Source organism: Bos indicus x Bos taurus, chromosome 28 (genome assembly GCF_003369695.1).
Source record: "Bos indicus x Bos taurus breed Angus x Brahman F1 hybrid chromosome 28, Bos_hybrid_MaternalHap_v2.0, whole genome shotgun sequence".
Taxonomy (NCBI): Eukaryota; Metazoa; Chordata; class Mammalia; order Artiodactyla; family Bovidae; genus Bos; species Bos indicus x Bos taurus.
Window position 1 is genome coordinate 42,539,949 of NC_040103.1, and position 20,299 is coordinate 42,560,247.

The following is a 20,299-nucleotide window of genomic DNA, read 5'->3' on the forward strand; positions in this document are numbered from 1 at the left end:
CTAAACAAGATACAGGATAAAGAAGAAGGTCATTTTGTAGGAAGAAAAATGTTAATTTAATTTGGGAAAATTTTTTTGACTTTGAAAGGAATGTGAGGCATAAAAATGAGATTTCCACCCTAAAAGTAAAATTGTGTTGCTTTATTTCTGCTCTTTGGAAGGTCTGAGACAGATGAATCTGTAACTGGGTGGGAAAGAAACTAGCCCTGGAAAGCAATGAGTAAGTCTTTGGCAACGATCAAAGGGAAGCCTCCTGTTGGAGGGTAGATTGGCAGCTTCATTGTTCAGGACAAAGGATAGAAATAGCACCACCGTATTTGTGTGTCTAAACAAAATGATCAGGGAAGCTGGTAAGGGCTTAGGGTAGCAAAAGGGGAAGATGTCTCAGTAATAAACTTTCTGTTTTAGCTGCAACAATGCATAAGATGTTTTATTTTTTTTTAATTAATTTTATTTTCTTTTTTAACTTTACAATATTGTATTGGTATTGCCATATATCAAAATGAATCCACCACAGGTATACATGTGTTCCCCATCCTGAACCCTCCTCCCTCCTCCCTCCCCATACCATCCCTCTGGGTCGTCCCAGTGCACCAGCCCCAAGCATCCAGTATCGTGCATCAAACCTGGACTGGAGACTCATTTCATATATGATATTGTACATGTTTCAATGCCATTCTCCCAAATCATCCCACCCTCTCCCTCTCCCACAGAGTCCAAAAGACTGTTCTATACATCAGTGTCTCTTTTGCTGTGTCATATACAGGGTTATTGTTACCATCTTTCTAAATTCCATATATATGCATTAGTATGTTGTATTGGTGTTTTTCTTTCTGGTTTACTTCACTCTGTATAATAGGCTCCAGTTTCATCCACCTCATTAGAACTGATTCAAATGTATTCTTTTTAATGGCTGAGTAATACTCCATTGTGTATATGTACCACTGCTTTCTTATCCATTCATCTGCTGATGGACATCTAGGTTGCTTCCATGTCCTGGCTATTATAAACAGTGCTGCAATGAACACTGGGGTACATGCGTCTCTTTCCCTTCTGGTTTCCTCAGTGTGTATGCCCAGCAGTGGGATTGCTGGATCATAAGGCAGTTCTATTTCCAGTTTTTTAAGGAATCTCCACACTGTTCTCCATAGTGGCTGTACTAGTTTGCATTCCCACCAACAGTGAGAGAGGGTTCCCTTTTCTCCACACCCTCTCCAGCATTTATTGCTTGTAGACTTTTGGATCCCAGCCATTCTGACCGGCGTGAAATGGTACCTCATAGTGGTTTTGATTTGCATTTCTCTGATAATGAGTGATGTTGAGCATCTTTTCATGTGTTTGTTAGCCATCTGTATGTCTTCTTTGGAGAAATGTCTATTTAGTTCTTTGGCCCATTTTTTGATTGGGTCATTTATTTTTCTGGAGTTGAGCTGTAGGAGTTGCTTGTATATTTTTGAGATTAGTTGTTTGTCTGTTGCTTCATTTGCTATTATTTTCTCCCATTCTGAAGGCTGTCTTTTCACCTTGCTTATAATTTCCTTTGTTGTACAGAAGCTTTTAAGTTTAATTAGGTCCCATTTATTTTTGCTTTTATTTCCAATATTCTGGGAGGTGGGTCATAGAGGATCCTGCTGTGATGTATGTCGGAGAGTGTTTTGCCTATGTTCTCTTCTAGGAGTTTTATAGTTTCTGGCCTTATGTTTAGATCTTTAATCCATTTTGAGTTTATTTTTGTGTATGGTGTTAGAAAGTGTTCTAGTTTCATTCTTTTACAAGTGGTTGACCACTTTTCCCAGCACCACTTGTTAAAGAGATTGTCTTTAATCCATTGTATATTCTTGCCTCGTTTGTCAAAGATAAGGTGTCCATATGTGCGTGGATTTATCTCTGGGCTTTCTATTTTGTTCCATTGATCTATATTTCTGTCTTTGTGCCAGTACCATACTGTCTTGAGGACTGTGGCTTTGTAGTAGAGCCTGAAGTCAGGCAGGTTGATTCCTCCAGTTCCAGAAGGAACATACCACAACATAATAAAAGCTATATATGACAAACCCACAGCAAACATTATCCTTGATGGTGAAAAATTGAAAGCATTTCCTCTAAAGTCAGGAACAAGACAAGGGTGCCCACTTTCACCATTACTATTCAACATAGTTTTGGAAGTTTTGGCCACAGCAATCAGAGCAGAAAAAGAAATAAAAGGAATCCAAATTGGAAAAGAAGAAGTAAAACTCTCACTGTTTGCAGATGACATGATCCTCTACATAGAAAACCCTAAAGACTTCGCCAGAAAATTACTAGAACTAATCAATGAATATAGTAAAGTTGCAGGATATAAAATCAACACACAGAAATGCCTTGCATTCCTATACACTAATAAGGAGAAAATAGAAAGAGAAATTAAGGAAACAATTCCATTCACCATTGCAATGAAAAGAATAAAATACTTAGGAATATATCTACCTAAAGAAACTAAAGACCTATATATAGAAAACTATAAAACACTGGTGAAAGAAATCAAAGAGGACACTAACAGATGGAGAAATATACCATGTTCATGGATTGGAAGAATAAATATAGTGAAAATGAGTATACTACCCAAAGCAATTTATAGATTCAATGCAATCCCTATCAAGCTACCAACGGTTTCTTCACAGAGCTAGAACAAATAATTTCACAATGTGTATGGAAATACAAAACACCTCGAATAGCCATAAGATGTTTTAGAAGTAGTAATGCATAAAAACGGAGAAGGCAATGGCACCCCACTCCAGTACTTTTGCCTAGAAAATCCCATGGATGGAGGAGCCTGGTGGGCTGCCGTCTATGGGGTCGCACAGTCAGACACGACTAAAGCGACAGCAGCAGCAGCAATGCGTAAGAACAGGGTTGAGGACTTGTGAAAAGAATCCTGTGACAGTGAGTAGATTTACCTGGGATAGAAGGCTGGACCTTCTTCATGACCTAAGATAACCAAGAATATGCCCAGGTCAGCCGGTGCTAGCTTCCGGAGCTCTTCATCATGGCCACAGGTCAAAACGGCTAACACTGAAAGCCATACAACCCACTTCTTACCTTTTATCAAGTGTAAATAGGAAAGTAATTAAAACCATTGTTAGCTTACATGGAAGAATATCTCGATATCTATTTTTGTCTCTGTTGTGTAGTTCATTCCCAGAGTGGAAAACAGCAGGCAGATTCTTAACTTCCAAAGCCTTTAAAAGGTAAGAAATATACGTAATATATTTACTATGACAGAAAAAAAAGGAGGGGAGAAAAAATATCTGTCTTTGTGTAGTGTTCATGATTCTCAAGTCCCTTTATGACATATCCTGATATTAAATGAGTATATGGTAAGTAAAGAAGTCAGAGCTCCACTGGAAAAGTCCTATATAAAATATCTCGGATTTGAGATATGAATCAGCAAGTTGCTTGATAAGGAAATGCTCAACTCTCTGGAGATACTTTTTCCCTTGAACTCCAAGATTTTTCGTTTTTCATTAAAATAAAAAGCCAATACAGAACATTAACTTCATAGGACCAACCCCTATATCTATCATTTTATAAATGAAAATAATAAAATAACAGAAACAAAATATAAATTCTCACAATTTACTCCTTGCCCCATGAAGAAATTAGAGTTAGAACACTAAAGAATTCTTCTTTTCAAAACTTTATTACCAACTGTGAATTCGACATTAAATGAACATTTAGTATGTACTCATCACTGTCCCACATTCTGCAGTACAACGATGACTTTGAAAATGGCTTTATACGTAAGAAGTTAACAGCAGCTAGAGAGGTAGCCACGTGATCAATGTAGAGACATGCTAGCATAAAGGACTAGACTGCACTCGAAGGTACGAAAAGGAAAGCTCCTCGAAGGAAAGCAGCACTTGAACTGAGCCTTCGAGGCTCAGAAGTTAGCAGCATGGAAATGGGTGTGTGTGAAAGGAAAGAAGAGGCGAATGGGTATCACACCAGGTAGGGGAACAGTAATAAAGGCATGGGTGTACACAGGTCCTCTTAGAAAACAATCAGCAGCATGGCAACACCAGCACAGGACGCAGGCACGCAGAACACAAGGGGACTCAAACTAACCAGGAAGGCCTCGTCTCACACACAGACGGAACTGGCGCGCACCCAGCCCTACCCTAGTTGAACAATTGCGGAGAAAGCCTGAGGGTGCACACTTTTGAAAACCTCTTCAGTAACTCTTGGGTAGCCAACTTGGCACTACCATAAGTTAATGTTGGCCACTACTGCAACGGAGAATGAGGATCCAGCTTTTAAGCTATAAGATAATATCAGGGCAGCACATAGATCTTGGTTAAAACCAAAATATTTACCACAAATTCCTGGGTGATTTCATATTCTGATACTTTTTTTGGTAAGTATTTTAAAATAATCCCTGATGGTTGACTGCTCCTGAGTATTGAATATTAATGGTCGAACTACAGCTAACTGAACTAGCTCCTTTTCAGAAACAATTTCCACACCTATTTTTACAGTTTAATCTTTCTACAAACCAATTCTAAAAGTAGTCTAGAAAAAAGCAATTGTAAAAAGAAGCAGAACAATTCTATAAAAGAAGAATGATGAGGGAAGACGAGCCTTAATCGATGGTAAAATATAATACAAAGCTATGTTAATTTTAAAAGTTTGGTACATGAATAAACAAATCAATTTTAAAAACCACAAAAATAAAATACATGTGGTGCTTCAGTATATGAAAAAGTAGCATTTCACATCCCTGAAGAGAAGTTGCGACAAGAGGATCATTGGACAACTGACTAGCTATAGAGTGTTGCATCCCTACCAAATATCTTATAACAAATCAAATGCTAGCTGGATGAAAGATTTATGCATTGAAAAAAATCACAAAATATTAGGGAAAAAAGCAAGAAATAATTTCTATGTTCCTAGATTGAAAGGGGAGTCCCTAAAGGATGCAGAAAACCCTGAAGCCCCCAGAAGAATGACATTCAACCATTAAAAATTAGCTATTTCTTCACAGTAAATGTACATGCATACACATGTAACACAAAAAACAAAGTGGAAAATTTTACCGTCTATACAAAACACGTACAAAGCGGGTAATTTCTTCATTATATAAACAGTTAATAATTGATAAGAAAAGGAATAAATAGAAAACTAGACAAACAACTGGAACTAGTTCACTGAAAACAAATATGAAAGGCTTAAAAGCATATGGAAAGCTATCTGTTCTCAAATTAAGAAATGCCAATTAGAATATCAACAAGAAATCATCTGTCACTTAAAAGATGAGTAAAGACCCAAAAATCTAACAGCACAAAATACTGGTTGTCTTTCCAGGAATTTGTTCTAAAGACTATGCATAGGAACACGAATGAAGAGGGGCAATGTTTTTCATAATAACAACATCTGTAATAAGCTAAATGTTCATCATAGAGGACTATTTAAAGAAAAAAAGTCTTCATTCATATAACTACCATGCAATACTTAAAAGAATGAGATAGAGCTATATATGCTCATAATATATTTAGGAATTATTTCTTATTGGAATTCTTTATAAAAGGAAAGAAAGAGCAAAATAATAAAGTACATGCCAGCAATTTTTCTGAAAGTTTATATGACAGATTTAATAGTGGTATAGGGAATCAAGAGAGAAAAAGAGACTTTATCTGTTTTATAACATTTTATGCTATTTTATTCTTTTACTATGTACACCCATTACTTTAGAAACAAATTTAATATTTAAAAATAAAAACAATATATTCAACCTGAAAAAAAAAGAACAGATATTCTCTGATCGAGAAGTAGAAAAACAAACCACATATAGACCTTGGTTAAAACCAAAATATTTACTTTAAATTCCTGGGTGATTTCATCTTCTGATACTTTTTTTGTAAGTATTTTAAAATAATCCCTGATGGTTGATTCCTCCTGTGTATTGAATATTAATGGTCGAACCAGAGCTAACTGAGCTAGCTCCTTTTCAGAAACAATTTCCATACCTAAGAAAGAGAAAAATTCACATCTCTAAGTTACTTATATATGTGTGAAGGGAGATTTTATTTTTATTGTTTTCTTTTAAGAAAAGAGTCAGCCATTTAAGAATTAATGAAATTTTATTTTTCCAGAGGTGAAGAGTCTATTATTACTTTTAAAGGAAGGGTCCTTATTTTGGAAAAATCATGACTATACGCCTTGAAATTACACAAAATCCACTATTCTTAGAAAAAAACTATTGCGTTATAAATAGATATGATAGACTGAGAAGTGATCTGTTTTATAATGTGACTGAGTGTATATATTGACAATTATGCCAAGGCAAGCAAGGCAAAAGAACCAGAGATCAAATTGCCAACATCTGTTGGATCATAGAAAAAGCAAGGGAATTCCAGAAAACCATCTATTTTTGTTTCATTGTCTATGCTAAATTCTCTGCATGGATCACAACAAACTGTGGAGGATTCTTAAAAAGATGGGAATATCAGACCATCTTACCTGCCTCCTGAGAAACCTGTACACAGATCAAGAAGCAACAATTAGAACCAGACATGGAACAACGGACTGGTTGCAAATTGGAAAAGGAGTACATCAAGGCTGTATATTGTCACCTTGCTTATATAACTTATATGCAGAGTACATCAGGCGAAATGCTGGGCTGGATGAAGCACAAGCTGGAATCAAGATTGCTGGGAGAAATATCAATAACCTCAGATATGCAGATGACACCAACCTAATGGCAGAAAGCAAAGAGGAACTAAAGAGCTGCTTGATGAAGGTGAAAGAGGAGAGTGAAAAGCTGGCTTAAAATTCAACATTCAAAAATGAAGATCACGGCAGCTGGTCCCATCACTTAATGGCAAATAAATGGGAAACAATGGAAACAGTGACAGACTTTATTTTGGAGGGCTCCAAAAGCACTGCAGACAGTGATGGCAGCCATGAAATTAAAAGATGCTTGCTCCTTGAAAGAAGAGCTATGACAAACTTAGCACATTATAAAGTAGAGACATTACTTTGCTGACAAAGAGACATTACTTTTGCTGATACAGTCAAAGTTATGGTTTTTCCAGTAGTCATGTATAGATATGAGAGTTGGACCATAAAGAAGGCTGTGCGCCAAAGAATTGATGCTTTTGAACTGTGGTGTTGGAGAAGACTTGAGAGTCTCTTGGACAACAAGGAGATCAAATCAGTCCACCCTAAAGGAAATCATTCCTGAATATTCATTGGAAGGACTTATGCTGAAGCTGAAGCTCCAATACTTTGGCCACCTGATGCGAAGAGCCGACTTATTGGAAAAGATGCTGATGCTGGGAAAGACTGAGGGCAGGAAGAGAAGGGGGCAACGCAGGATGAGATGGTTGGATGACATCACTGACTCAATGGATGTGAGTTTTAGCAAACTCTGGGAGATACAGAGGGTGTCCCTGGTGGCTCAAATGGTAAAGAAGTGGGGAGATACAGAAGGACAGGGAAGCCTGGCATGCTGCAGTCTATGGGCTCACAAACCATCAGGCACATCTGAGTGACTGGACTAAAACAAAACACATACAAGACATGGACGGGAAAAAGAAAGAACTTTTGTCCTCTCTGGGACCAAGTGTTTAGAAGTCCCTGGATCCTGGAATCTGAGATGAGAGTATATGCAGAGTCTAACACACCTCTGACTCTAATTCTAAAACCGATCAAGCATGCACGTGTGCATACACACACACACACATCACGAGGATTAAGAGGACCTATATAATTGATAGTACTAAAATAAATGTATAACATACATCTCTATATGCTATATACAATTGTAAGTAATTTGGATGGCATCACCGACTCAATGGACATGAGTTTGAGCAAGCTCAGGGAGATGATGGAAGACAGGGAAGTCTGGAATGCTGCAGTCCATGGGGTTGCAAAAAGTTGGATATGACTGAACGACTGAACAACAACAAAAACAATAATGATATATTATACTACAGATACAGATCTATATTATATAGCTGTATACTTGTAACCAATCATAACAAAAGAGAATACATTCTATTTAATAGTACATATGAAAATTTTCTGAAAAACTAATGGTCTTTTAGGTCATGTCAATAATCTAGATTCTAAACATCTAAAATTTTAAAGATCATGTACACTGGCCAAAATGCCATAAATCTAGAAAGTCAGTATTAAAATAATTTTTTTAAATATAAATTTTGAGGGATTTCCCTAGTGGTCTGGTGGTTGAGAATCTGCTTTCCAATGCAGGGGGTTCGATCCCTGGTTGGGGAACTTGGTTCCCACATGCCTCAGGGTAACTAAATCCACACACCTCAGCTACTGAGCCCAGGTGCCTCAACTAGAGAGACTGCACGTCACAATCTACAAAGTCCATGCGCTCTGGAGTCCATGCATCACAACTAGAGAGAAGCCTGGCGCCACAACAAAGATCCCACATGCTGCAACTGAGACCTAACACAGCCAGAAAAACAGAGAGAAATCCTGATACATAAAAGGGCTCTCATTTAAAAAAAAAAAAAACAGAATAATTCTGAGGTAAAATGCGTAAGTGAAATCTCTTTCCAAAGCCAAATCTTATAACAAAAATCAAGTAAATACCAGCAAAAATACACAAGAAGCAATTAAACAAAAGAACTGGCATAAAGAAGAGATAGAAGTTTCTAAGAATCTGCACTGCCATGAGAAACTCATCTTGTCTTGGACCCTATTATACCCAAAAGCTCTTTCTAGAGGCGAAAATGAGGAACTGTTGGTGGGGAGAGGCAGTCACAGAAATCCTAAAATTTCCCACAATTATCTCTAGGAAGCCTAGAAGTGAAGTCACTCAGTCGTGTCCGACTCTTTGCGACCCCGTGGACTGTAGCCTACCAGGCTCCTCTGTCCATGGGATTTTCCAGGCAAGAATTCTGGAGTGGGTTGCTATTTCCTTCTCCAGGAGATCTTCCCGACCCAAGGATTGAACCCAGGTCTCCTGCATTGTAGGCATATGCTTTACCATCTGAGCCACCAGGGAGTAGCCACTAGGAAGCCCAAGGAGCAGACAAAATTCCCATTCAAAGCCATTTTGATCATCTTCCATCCCCAACAGAAACACCCGTTTGGCTTCTCAATGTGTTCTAGCCTTGCTGGGAAAAAAACTGCTGAGAGAAGGCAGAGACAGTATTATGGTTTACTTTATTATTCATACCTATATTTTCTTTTTTCCCCACATATGATAATGTATAATCCCCCCAAAAATCTATTATTTTACTTACAAAGTAACTGCTGCTGCTACTAATGCTAAGTCACTTCAGTCGTGTCCGACTCTGTGCGACCCCATGGACGGCAGCCCACCAGGCTCCCCCATCCCTGGGATTCTCCAGGCAAGAACACCGGAGTGGGTTGCCGTTTCCTTCTCCAATGCATGAAAGTGAAAAGTGAAAGTGAAGTCGCTCAGTCGTGTCCGACTCTTAGCGACCCCATGGACTGCAGCCCACCAGGCTCCTCAGTCCATGGGGTTTTCCAGGCAAGAGTACAAAGTAACTATTGTGCAACAAATTCAAATTAAGTAAATGAAGAAGCAGGTCATATTTACTCTATAAAAGTTGTTAAGAAATAAACAGCTCATTTTATTAAATTGGCATGTTTGCTATACTAAAATACTTAAAGAAAGAATAGATAGAAATGTAGCCTTTATTAATGTGAGGTATGGAACAGTTTCTTCATTTTTAAAGGAAAATCCTAGAAAATCATCTTTTTCCCTTTTGAAAAAGTTTTTCCTAGCTCTTTTCCTGCATCTCTATTAGAAATTTCTTTGTGCATACCTCTGAAATAGAGCCTCATCAAGAATCTGCTAATAAAACGGGATGAGGTCATACCCTGAAGTGCAGGATGGGAAGGCCCTGCAAGCTCTTCATCTTCACTGCTCGACTTCTGCTTTAGAAAGAAGCTACTGGTTTTCCGCAAGGTGCCGTCATTCTCACTAGAAAAGAAATTTATATTTGTCCATGGCTTAGAGAATGTACGTGTATTTAAGAGAGAATCTGATAATCTACATTAACTAGTCAATTGACATTCACCTCCATTTCAGTTCAACCACCCGCTTCCATTGTCAACCCCAGGAACTGGCCCAGTTTCAAAGAGAGAGTTCCAAAGTCCCAACGTCTGATCACAAACTCCAACTTTAGCTTTCACTTCGCTTGCAAACCAGCCACCTTAGATCAGTCCCCCTATTCATTTCTTTCGTGCTTTATCCAGGCTGCGGTAGAAGAAAAGTACGGGGGTCACCGGGCTTTCTAGCATCAGCGGAGAACCGTAAGTACGGGGGTCACTGGGCTTTCTAGCATCAGCAGAGAACCGTTTGGAAAACACTGGTGTGTCTACTCCGTTTACTCTACCACTCCTAATTTCTGAACTACCGTTCTCATGTGCTACCTTTCCCAATGCTCTGCCTTAGCAACAGTGCAGCCCCTTCCATGAAATGTAAGCCAGAAAGTAAGAACTTTTTCAACTTACTCTCTTTAAAAGTGTACACTTAAGTGCATCAACATTCTTCATTATTCCTTGTTTTCTCCACGTTCAGAATTAATCCTTTCAGGTTTTCACCTCTATGCTGTCTCCTCTGAGACACCTTTCTAAAATTATGTTTTCTTCAGTTCAGTTCACCTCAATTCCGTCGCTCAGTTGTGTCCGACTCTTTGCGACCACACGGACTGCAGCACACCAGGCTTCCCTGTCCATCATCAGTTCCCGAGCTTGCTCAAACTCATGTCCATTGAGTTGGTGATGCCATCCAACCAGCTCATCCTCTGCCGTCCCCTTCTCCTCCTCCCTGCAACCTTCCCCAGCATCAGGGTCTTTTCAAATGAGTCAGTTCTTTGCATCAGGTGGCCAAAGTATTGGAGTTTCAACTTCAGCATCAGTCCTTCCAATGAGCATTCAGGACTGATTTCCTTTAGGATTGACTGGTTGGATCTCCTTGCAGTCCAAGGGACTCTTAAGAGTCTTCTCCAACACCACAGTTCAAAAACATCAATTCTTCCACATTCAGCTTTCTTTATAGTCCAACTCTCACATCCATACGTAACTACTGGAAAAACCATAGTTTTGACAAGATGGACCTTTGTTGGCAAAGTACTGTCTCTGCTTTTTAAAATGCTGTCTAGGTTGATCATAGCTTTTCTACCAAGGAGTAATCATCTTTTAATTTCATGGCTGTAGTCATCATCTGCAGTGCTCTTGGAGCCCTCCAAAATAAAGTCTGTCACTGTTTCCATTGTTTCCCCATCTATTTGCCATGAAGTGATGGGACCGGATGCCATGATCTTAGTTTTTTGAATGTTGAATATTTTCTTAATATAACTAATTTCTCCCTACCTACAAATTCTTCCATATCGTAAGAATAGACATGAATCAACTGATTCTCTCTCATCTTAAAAATAAAAAACCCTTAAAAAACCCTTTAATCTTTCTATCTCCATCGAAATACTGTGCTATATACTCTATCAGGTTCTCAAATACCAGCCCACGTTCCCTTTCCACTTCCTTTCCACCTTCTCACTACTCAGTGTACTCACTTACGCTATCAGCTGGGCTCTTTTTGCACTTTCATTTGCAAGCCCATTTAGCAAAAGGCTCCTAATGTGATTTCTGGGTCTGCTCTCCAATTTCTGAGAAAATTCTCCCCTAAATGAAAATTTAGGTGGTGTACTTTCCCACCAACCTCAGGATAGACTCAGGCTCCTCACTGAACCCATAAATCCAGGAGGCTAATAGTCTCACCCTTGCCTACTTTTCTGTCCTCATCTCTATTAATTTCCTTTATGTACTTTATGCCTCAGCCTTAACAAAGTAAATGTCTTTCCCTTTTGTTTCTGTAGGTCATAACAGGTTCCTAACTCTTTGCTCCTCCCCCCTTTCTTGAGTTACTGTAAACATCCACTTTCTCCATTTCCTACCAGCTGTCTTTCAGCATCAAGCCTCCTTCCTGATAGATAACAGATAGATGGATGACTGATAGACAGATAGGAAGATGCAAAAAGACTCCATCTGTGCTTTATTTTCATTCTAACAGACTGAATAAAATGTGTACTCCTTGGTTTCACATATATTCAGTTCACTCAAACTATGGCCCACTTTATATTTTCTGTCTCTCATCTTCCCAAGCTTCCTGGAATTCCAAGAAACGTATATCCTATAACTCTTGACACATAACATTTCTCACCAATAATAAGATATTTTCACGGCTCCTTATTTTTACTCAAACTTCTTCCCACAGCTTGAAATTTTCTTCCCTTGTTTCACCTGCTGAATCTCTGTTTATTTAAGATCCTAAATCCAACCAAAATCTCTTTTCCTCAAAACAGCTGCTGGAGAACTCTCCCCCTTGCATAGTTTTTGTTTTCTGTACCCACAATCCTTGGACTCTGATTCTATAACAATATTTACTACTGTATTTAACTTTGTCTTTTAGGTGTCTGAGCCCCAACAGTAAACTACAGAACAAGAACTATTAATATTTTGTATTTGTATACAGTGCTTAGTATGTAATTAGTATCTAATAATTAGTATATATTAGTAACATATAATATTATCTCAAAACACTTTTGAATTAATGTTATTTATTATTCATTTAATGCATTTCTGAAAGTTGTTTATACAACTGTATACTATATACCTTATTATGCAGTGCTCTTCCAGTGACTGTAGCTAATATTACTTACAAATCTCTAAGAAAATATGACTCAATAAAATATTTTCTTATTTAATGTCTTTGTACATAACACCTAAATTAGAATATTTTATAAGCATTAAAGTTGCTGTTTCTTTTGTTTCTAATGGAAATTTACTTTTTCTCCAAGTTTTTAAATTTTTTCATATATAGTATTCACCATGATAATAGTTCCATTTCTAGTATACATTATTTTCTTTCTGGAAATATGTAATGTCTTATAAAACTTAATTGTGTACTAAGCTTTACCTTACTTCAAGTACACTGCCCCATCCAAGAACTCAAAACACACTTACAAAGGTTTTGGAACTGGGTAATTGTTGAGATGATAGAGAAACTGAATTCTTTAGGAATACCTTTTTCTTGTGTTAATATCATATTTAAGAGATCATAAATACATCCTATTTCTAGATAAGTCAGATTGTACTTACTACAAAGTACTATATTTTTAAAATTAATCAAACATTTGAGGGCCGCTATTCAGCCTCCATCAAAGGTTTAGCTATGAATATGAATAAGCAGAAAACTTACTAAATAAGCATATTAGTTATACCTTTCAGCCTCGTCTTTAAACTGATCTTCAAAATCATCACTATGTTGGAAATCTCGAAGAAAGACTTTTAGCTTCCTTGAGTTAACTTCATTTTGAAAAACCTATAGGCATATGAAAAAAATTATAGCTATGTTTTAGGAATCAATAGTTTAAGAGAAAATGATTTCTATAGCTTCTCATGATGAGCAATAAGGTCTTCAATAATAGAATTAAATCACAATCATGGTGTGATTTCTACTCTTAGAAAATCACTTGAAATGTATATCTCCCTTTCAATATTTTCCAATCCATCAAAACAGCATGTAGAGTACCATGCACATATAAATTATTTCTATTGAATCACCCAAGTTTTAATCATCCAAGTTATTTTCCAAAAGTTCATAAAAAGAAAGCTTATTTTTCTTTAAAAAAAAAAAAAAAAGATTACTATTGCAGCCAAGAAGAGATTCTTATAATGAGTGCTTATTTCATTTAGCTTACTCAGATGACCATTATATCTACTACTGCGGGTAGGAATCCCTCAGAAGAAATGGAGTGGCCATGATGGTCAACAAAAGAGTCCGAAATGCAGTACTTGGATGCAATCTCAAAAATGACAGAATGATCTCTGTTCATTTCCAAGGCAAACCATTCAATATCACAGTAATCCAGGTCTATGCCCCAACCAGTAACGCTGAAGAAGCTGAAGTTGAATGATTCTATGAAGACCTACCGGACCTTTTAGAACTAACACCCAAAAAAGATGTCCTTTTCATTATAGGGGACTGGAATGCAAAAGTAGGAAGTCAAGAAACACCTGGAGTGACAGGCAAATTTGGCCTTGGAATACGGAATGAAGCAGGGCAAAGACTAATAGAGTTTTGCCAAGAAAATGCACTGGTCATAACAAACACCCTCTTCCAACAACACAAGAGAAGACTCTATACATGGACATCACCAGATGGTCAACATCGAAATCAGATTGATTATATTCTTTGCAGCCAAAGATGGAGAAGCTCTATACAGTCAGCAAAAACAAGACCAGGAGCTGACTGTGGCTCAGACCATGAACTCCTTATTGCCAAATTCAGACTGAAATTGAAGAAAGTAGGGAAAACCACTAGACCATTCAGGTATGACCTAAATAAAATCCCTTATGATTATACAGTGCAAGTGAGAAATAGATTTAAGGGCCTAGATCTGATAGAAAGAGTGCCTGATGAGCTATGGAATGAGGTTCATGACATTGTACAGGTGACAGGGATCAAGACCATTCCCATAGAAAAGAAATGCAAAAAAGCAAAATGGCTGTCTGGGGAGGCCTTACAAATAGCTGTGAAAAGAAGAGAAGTGAAAAGCAAAGGAGAAAAGGAAAGATATAAGCATCTGAATGCAGAGTTCCAAAGAATAGCAAGAAGAGATAAGAAAGCCTTCTTCAGTGATCAATGCAAAGAAATAGAGGAAAACAACAGAACGGGAAAGACTAGGGATCTCTTCAAGAAAATCAGAGTTACTAAAGGAACATTTCATACAAAGATGAGCTCGATAAAGGACAGAAATGGTATGGACCTAACAGAAGCAGAAGATATTAAGAAGAGATGGCAAGAATACACAGAAGAACTGTACAAAAAAGATCTTCACGACCCAGATAATCACGATGGTGCGATCACTGACCTAGAGCCAGACATCCTGGAATGTGAAGTCAAGTGGGCCTTAGAAAGCATCACTATGAACAAAGCTAGTGGAGGGGATGGAATTACAGTTGAGCTATTCCAAATCTTGAAGGATGATGCTGTGAAAGTGCTGCACTCAATATGCCAGCAAATTTGGAAAACTCAGCAGTGGCCACAGGACTGGAAAAGGTCAGTTTTCATTCCAATCCCAAAGAAAGGCAATGCCAAAGAATGCTCAAACTACCGCACAATTGCACTCATCTCACATGCTAGTAAAGTAATGCTCAAAATTCTCCAAGCCAGGCTTCAGCAATATGTGAACCATGAACTTCCTGATGTTCAAGCTGGTTTTAGAAAAGGCAGAGGAACCAGAGATCCAATTGCCAACATCCGCTGGATCATGGAAAAAGCAAGAGAATTCCAGAAAAACATCTATTTCTGCTTTATTGACTATGCCAAAGCCTTTGACTGTGTGCATCACAATAAACTATGGAAAATTCTGAGAGATGGGAATACCAGACGACCTGATCTGCCTCTTGAGAAATTTGTATGCAGGTCAGGAAGCAACAGTTAGAACTGGACATGGAACAACAGACTGGTTCCAAATAGGAAAAGGAGTTCGTCAAGGCTGTATATTGTCACCCTGTTTATTTAACTTATATGCAGAGTACATCATGAGAAACGCTGGACTGGAAGAAACACAAACTGGAATCAAGATTGCTGGGAGAAATATCAATAACCTCAGATATGCAGATGACACCACCCTTACAGCAGAAAGTGAAGAGGAACTCAAAAGCCTCTTGATGAAAGTGAAAGTGGAGAGTGAAAAAGTTGGCTTAAAGCTCAACATTCAGAAAACGAAGATCATGGCATCCGGTCCCACCACTTCATGGGAAATAGATGGGGAAACAGTGGAAACAGTGTCAGACTATTTTTCTGGGCTCCAAAATCACTACAGATGGTGACTGCAGCCATGAAATTAAAAGATGTTTACTCCTTGGAAGAAAAGTTATGACCAACCTAGATAGCATATTCAAAAGCAGAGACATTACTTTGCCAACAAAGGTTCATCTAGTCAAGGCTATGGTTTTTCCTGTGGTCATGTATGGATGTGAGAGTTGGACTGTGAAGAAGGCTGAGCACCGAAGAATTGATGCTTCTGAACTGTGGTGTTGGAGAAGACTCTTGAGAGTCCCTTGGATGCAAGGAGATCCCACCAGTCCATTCTGAAGGAGATCAGCCCTGGGATTTCTTTGGAAGGAATGATGCTAAAGCTGAAACTCCAGTTCTTTGACCACCTCATGCGAAGAGTTGACTCATTGGAAAAGACCCTGACACTGGGAGGGATTAGGGGCAGGAGGAGAAGGGGACGACAGAGGAGGAGATGGCTGGATGGCATCACCGACTCGATGGCCATGAGTCTGAGTGAACTCTGGGAGTTGGTGATAGACAGGGAGGCCTGGCGTGCTGCGATTCATGGGGTCGCAAAGAGTCGGACACGACTGAGCGACTGATCTGATCTGATCTGAACACACTAATAAATTAAGATTATTTATCTTTATTTCTGTGCTTGTGTAATTTAATCCAGTAATTCTAGGCATGTCTCTGCCGTGAGACTTTGTGCTACTAAATGGACTTCAGTCCACATTGTTGACTTTGCACTGTCCTGTCCAGTACCCAGACCACTGGTAAATAAATTGAATATAATTAAAGGGAAAAAACACCTTAAAATAAGGAATAAGTAATCAATATTTTTGCCCTCAATTCTGCTTCAATTAACCCATTCATCTGACAGTTCTTTTCTGGGTCCAAATACATGGAGATACTGTCCTAAGTGGTACAGATAAAACACTGAATAAGAGGCATGATGTGTTCTGCCCATGTGAAATGCATACATTCTCATGGGGAAAGAGAAAATACACAAGCAAACATATAAAAGCTAAAATAATGCAGTAACAAAGTATGGTGATACTTAATCACCATGTACCTAAAAGATAGAAGGAAAGTTAGACAAAGAGACAGGAAAGCATCCTGACCAAAAGGAACAGCGGGTCCAAAGTCCAGAAGGCCGCCATGGTCCGGCCTCTGCCTAATTTTCCACCCTCAGCTCCCACCTATTTCTTAGGCAGCATCTCCAGCCATACACTGTGTTATGTCTTGTCATCTTTTTGAAGTGTCTTTTGATGATTCTTATTTTGTGAAACATTAATCCTTTCCCCTCTTCTTAGTCCATATTCATGTGTATGTGTTTTGCTTGATTCCACGAAATTTCCTAGACTTGAAATACTTCTTGTGGGTATGTATACACTTGTGGACATATATACAGCTGACATTCTAGAACATGGACCGAAGCACAATTAATTTTAAATACAAGCATATTAATGGTATAACTACCTAGAACTCTTATCAAGCACATTCGTTTTGCAGTATAAGTCAAAACATATCACTTATTAAGTTTTAACTTCACATAAATAGCCACTAGTGGAGGTGATGGAATCCCAGCTGAGCTATTTAAAATCCTAAAAGAGAAAAAACAAACAAACAAAAAATCCTAAAAGAGGATGCTGTTAAAGTGCTGCACTCAATATGTCAGCAAATTTGCAAAACTCAGCATTGGTCACAGGACTGGAAAAGGTCAGAAGGGCAATGCCAAAGAATATTCAAACTACCCTAAATTGTATTCGTTTTGCATACTAGTAAGGTTATGCTCAAAACTCTTCAAGCTAAGCTTCAGCAGTAAATGAACTGAGAACTTCCAGATATACAAGTCGAGTTTAGAAAAGGCAGAGGATCCAGAGATCAAATTGGCAACATTAGTTGGATCATGGAGAAAATAAGGGAATTCCAGAAAAATACTACTTCTTCATTGACTACACAAAGCCTTTGACTGTGAGGATCACAACAAACTGTGGAAAGTTCTTAGAGGTGGGAATACCAGATCACCTTACCTGTCTCCTATGAAACCTGTATGCAGGTGTAGAAGCAACAGTAAGAACTGGAATGGAAAAACAGACTGGTTCAAAATTGGGAAAGAAGTACAAGGCCGTTTATCGTCACCCTGCTTATTTAACTTATATGCAGAGTACACCATGGGAAAATGCCAGACTGGATAAATCACAAGCTGGTCTGGTTGGTGATGGCCAGGGAAGTCTGGCGTTCTGCAGTCCATGGGGTCACAAAGAATCGGACATGACTGAGTGACTGAACTGAGCTGCATCACTAGCCAGTCCCTGAATTCGTCACACTGTGATTTCATCAGGAAATGGGACTTTATCTTTTTCTGCCACACCTTCACCCCAAATTTACAAAAACAAACCCTTTCAGTACAACCTATCAGCACTGTCTGGCTGTTGCGTATGAGTTTTCAGTCTGAGCAGTTCAAAGCACTATTTTTCCTCTCGGAATAACCAGTTGTATCCGCACCATAAATTGAACAGACCATTCTATCCACAATGCCACTTGTCACAGAAGGAGTTCCCATATATGCATAGGTCATCTTCTGTAATCTCTAAGCAGTTTCATCTGTCTTATTTGCCACTTCCTAAATTACTACCACATTTCCTCAACTCTTAAGGTTTATAATGAGTCTTGATAATCTGCAGTTATCCCAGTTCTCATCCCACCACATACACACTTCGCCTTCCTTTCCTAATACTGCATATTTTTGGCCTTCTGTTTCCCCAAGTAAGTTTGATTCAGCTGATTAAATCTCTCTCTCCCTCACCTACAAACACACAAAATTTGAAATCTGTATTAAAACTAGGTTAAAATAACTTTGTAATTTAAATTAAGAAAAACTGTTATCTTCATTATATTAAGTTTTATTATCCATTAATATGACATGAGTTCAGTTCAGTCACTCAGTCATGTCTGACTCTTTATGACTCCATGGACTGAGGCACACCAGGATTCCCTGTCCATCACCAACTCCCAGAGTTTGCTCAAACTCATGTCCATCAAGTTGCTGATGCCATCCAACCATCTCATCCTCTGTCATCCCTTTCTCCTCCCACCTTCAATCTTTCGCAACATCAGGATCTTTTCAAATGAGTCAGCTCTTCACATCAGGTGGCCCAAGTATTGGAGTTTCAGCTTCAACATCAGTCCCTCCAATGAACATTCAGGACTGATTTCCTTTGGGATTGACTGGTTGGATCTCCTTGCAGTCCAAGGGACTCTCAAGAGTCTTCTCCAACACCACAGTTCAAAACCATCAATTCTTCGGCGCTCAGCTTTCTTCACAGTCCAACTCTCACATCCATACATGACTACTGGAAAAACCATAGCCTTGACTAGATGGACCTTTGTTGGCAAAGTAAAGCCTCTGCTTTTTAATATGCTGTCTAGGTTGGTCATAACTTTCCTTCCAAGGAGCAAGCGTCTTTTAATTTCATGGCTGCAGTCACCATCTGCAGTGATTTTGGAGCCCCCCAAAATAAAGTCTCCCACTGTTTCCACTGTTTCTCCATCTATTTGCCATGAAATGATGGGACTGGATGCCATGATCTTTATTTTCTGAATGTTGAGTTTTAAGCCAACTTTTTCACTCTCCTCTTTCACTTTCATCAAGAGGCTCTTTAGTTCTTCACTTTTTGGCATAAGTGGGTGTCATCTGCATATCTGAGGTTATTGATATTTCTCCCGGCAATCTTGATTCCAGCTTGTGCTTCTTCCAGCCCAGCATTTCTCATGATGTGCTCTGCATATAAGTTAAATAAGCAGGTGAGAATATACAGCCTTGATGTACTCCTTTTCCTATTTGGAACCAGTCTGCTGTTCCACGTCCAGTTCTAACTGTTGTTTCCTGATCTGCATACAGATTTCTCAGGAGGCAGGTCAGGTGATCTGGTATTTCCATCTCTTTCAGAATTTTCCACAGTTTATTGTGATCCACACAGTCAAAGGCTTTTGAATAGTCAATAAAGCAGAAGTAGATGGTTTTCTAGAATTCTCTTGCTTTTTCCATAATCCAGTGGATGTTGGCAATTTGATCTCTGGTTCCTTTGCCTTTTCTAAAACCAGCTTGAACATCTGGAAGTTCACGGTTCACATATTGTTGAAGCCTGGCTTGGAGAATTTTGAGCATTACCATGTTAGCATGTGAAATGAGTGCAATTGTGAGGTAGTTTAACATTCTTTGGCATTGCCTTTCTTAGGGATTGGAATGAAACTGACTTTTTCCAGTCCTGTGGCTACTGCTACATTCTCCAAATTTGCTGGCATGTTGAGTGCAGCACTTTCACAGCATCATCTTTTAGGATTTGAATTAGCTCAACTGGAATTCCATTACCTCCATTAGCTTTGTTCGTAGTGATGCTTCCTATGGCCCACTTGACTTCACATTCCAGGATGTCTGGCTCTAGGTGAGTGATCACACCATCGTGA

The 20,299-nt window shown here is 38.6% G+C and overlaps 1 protein-coding gene across 7 annotated transcripts in view; it reads right to left on the reverse strand.

The window, feature by feature from the left end:
• The window catches only part of PTPN20 (protein tyrosine phosphatase, non-receptor type 20), a 123,870-nt gene that overhangs the window by 79,125 nt on the left and 24,446 nt on the right, over nt 1-20,299 (reverse strand). For 5 of the 7 annotated variants that reach the window (XM_027530776.1, XM_027530775.1, XM_027530773.1 and 2 more), the window contains 2 exons: nt 13,263-13,363; nt 9,858-9,961 (listed from right to left, as the gene is read on the reverse strand). In XM_027530776.1, coding sequence (XP_027386577.1) covers nt 9,858-9,961; nt 13,263-13,363 — 205 coding nt within the window. Of the gene's footprint in view, nt 1-3,124; nt 3,216-5,850; nt 6,000-9,857; nt 9,962-13,262; nt 13,364-20,299 lie in introns of those variants that run through there. The other 2 variants (XM_027530779.1, XM_027530778.1) reach the window with 2 other exon arrangements.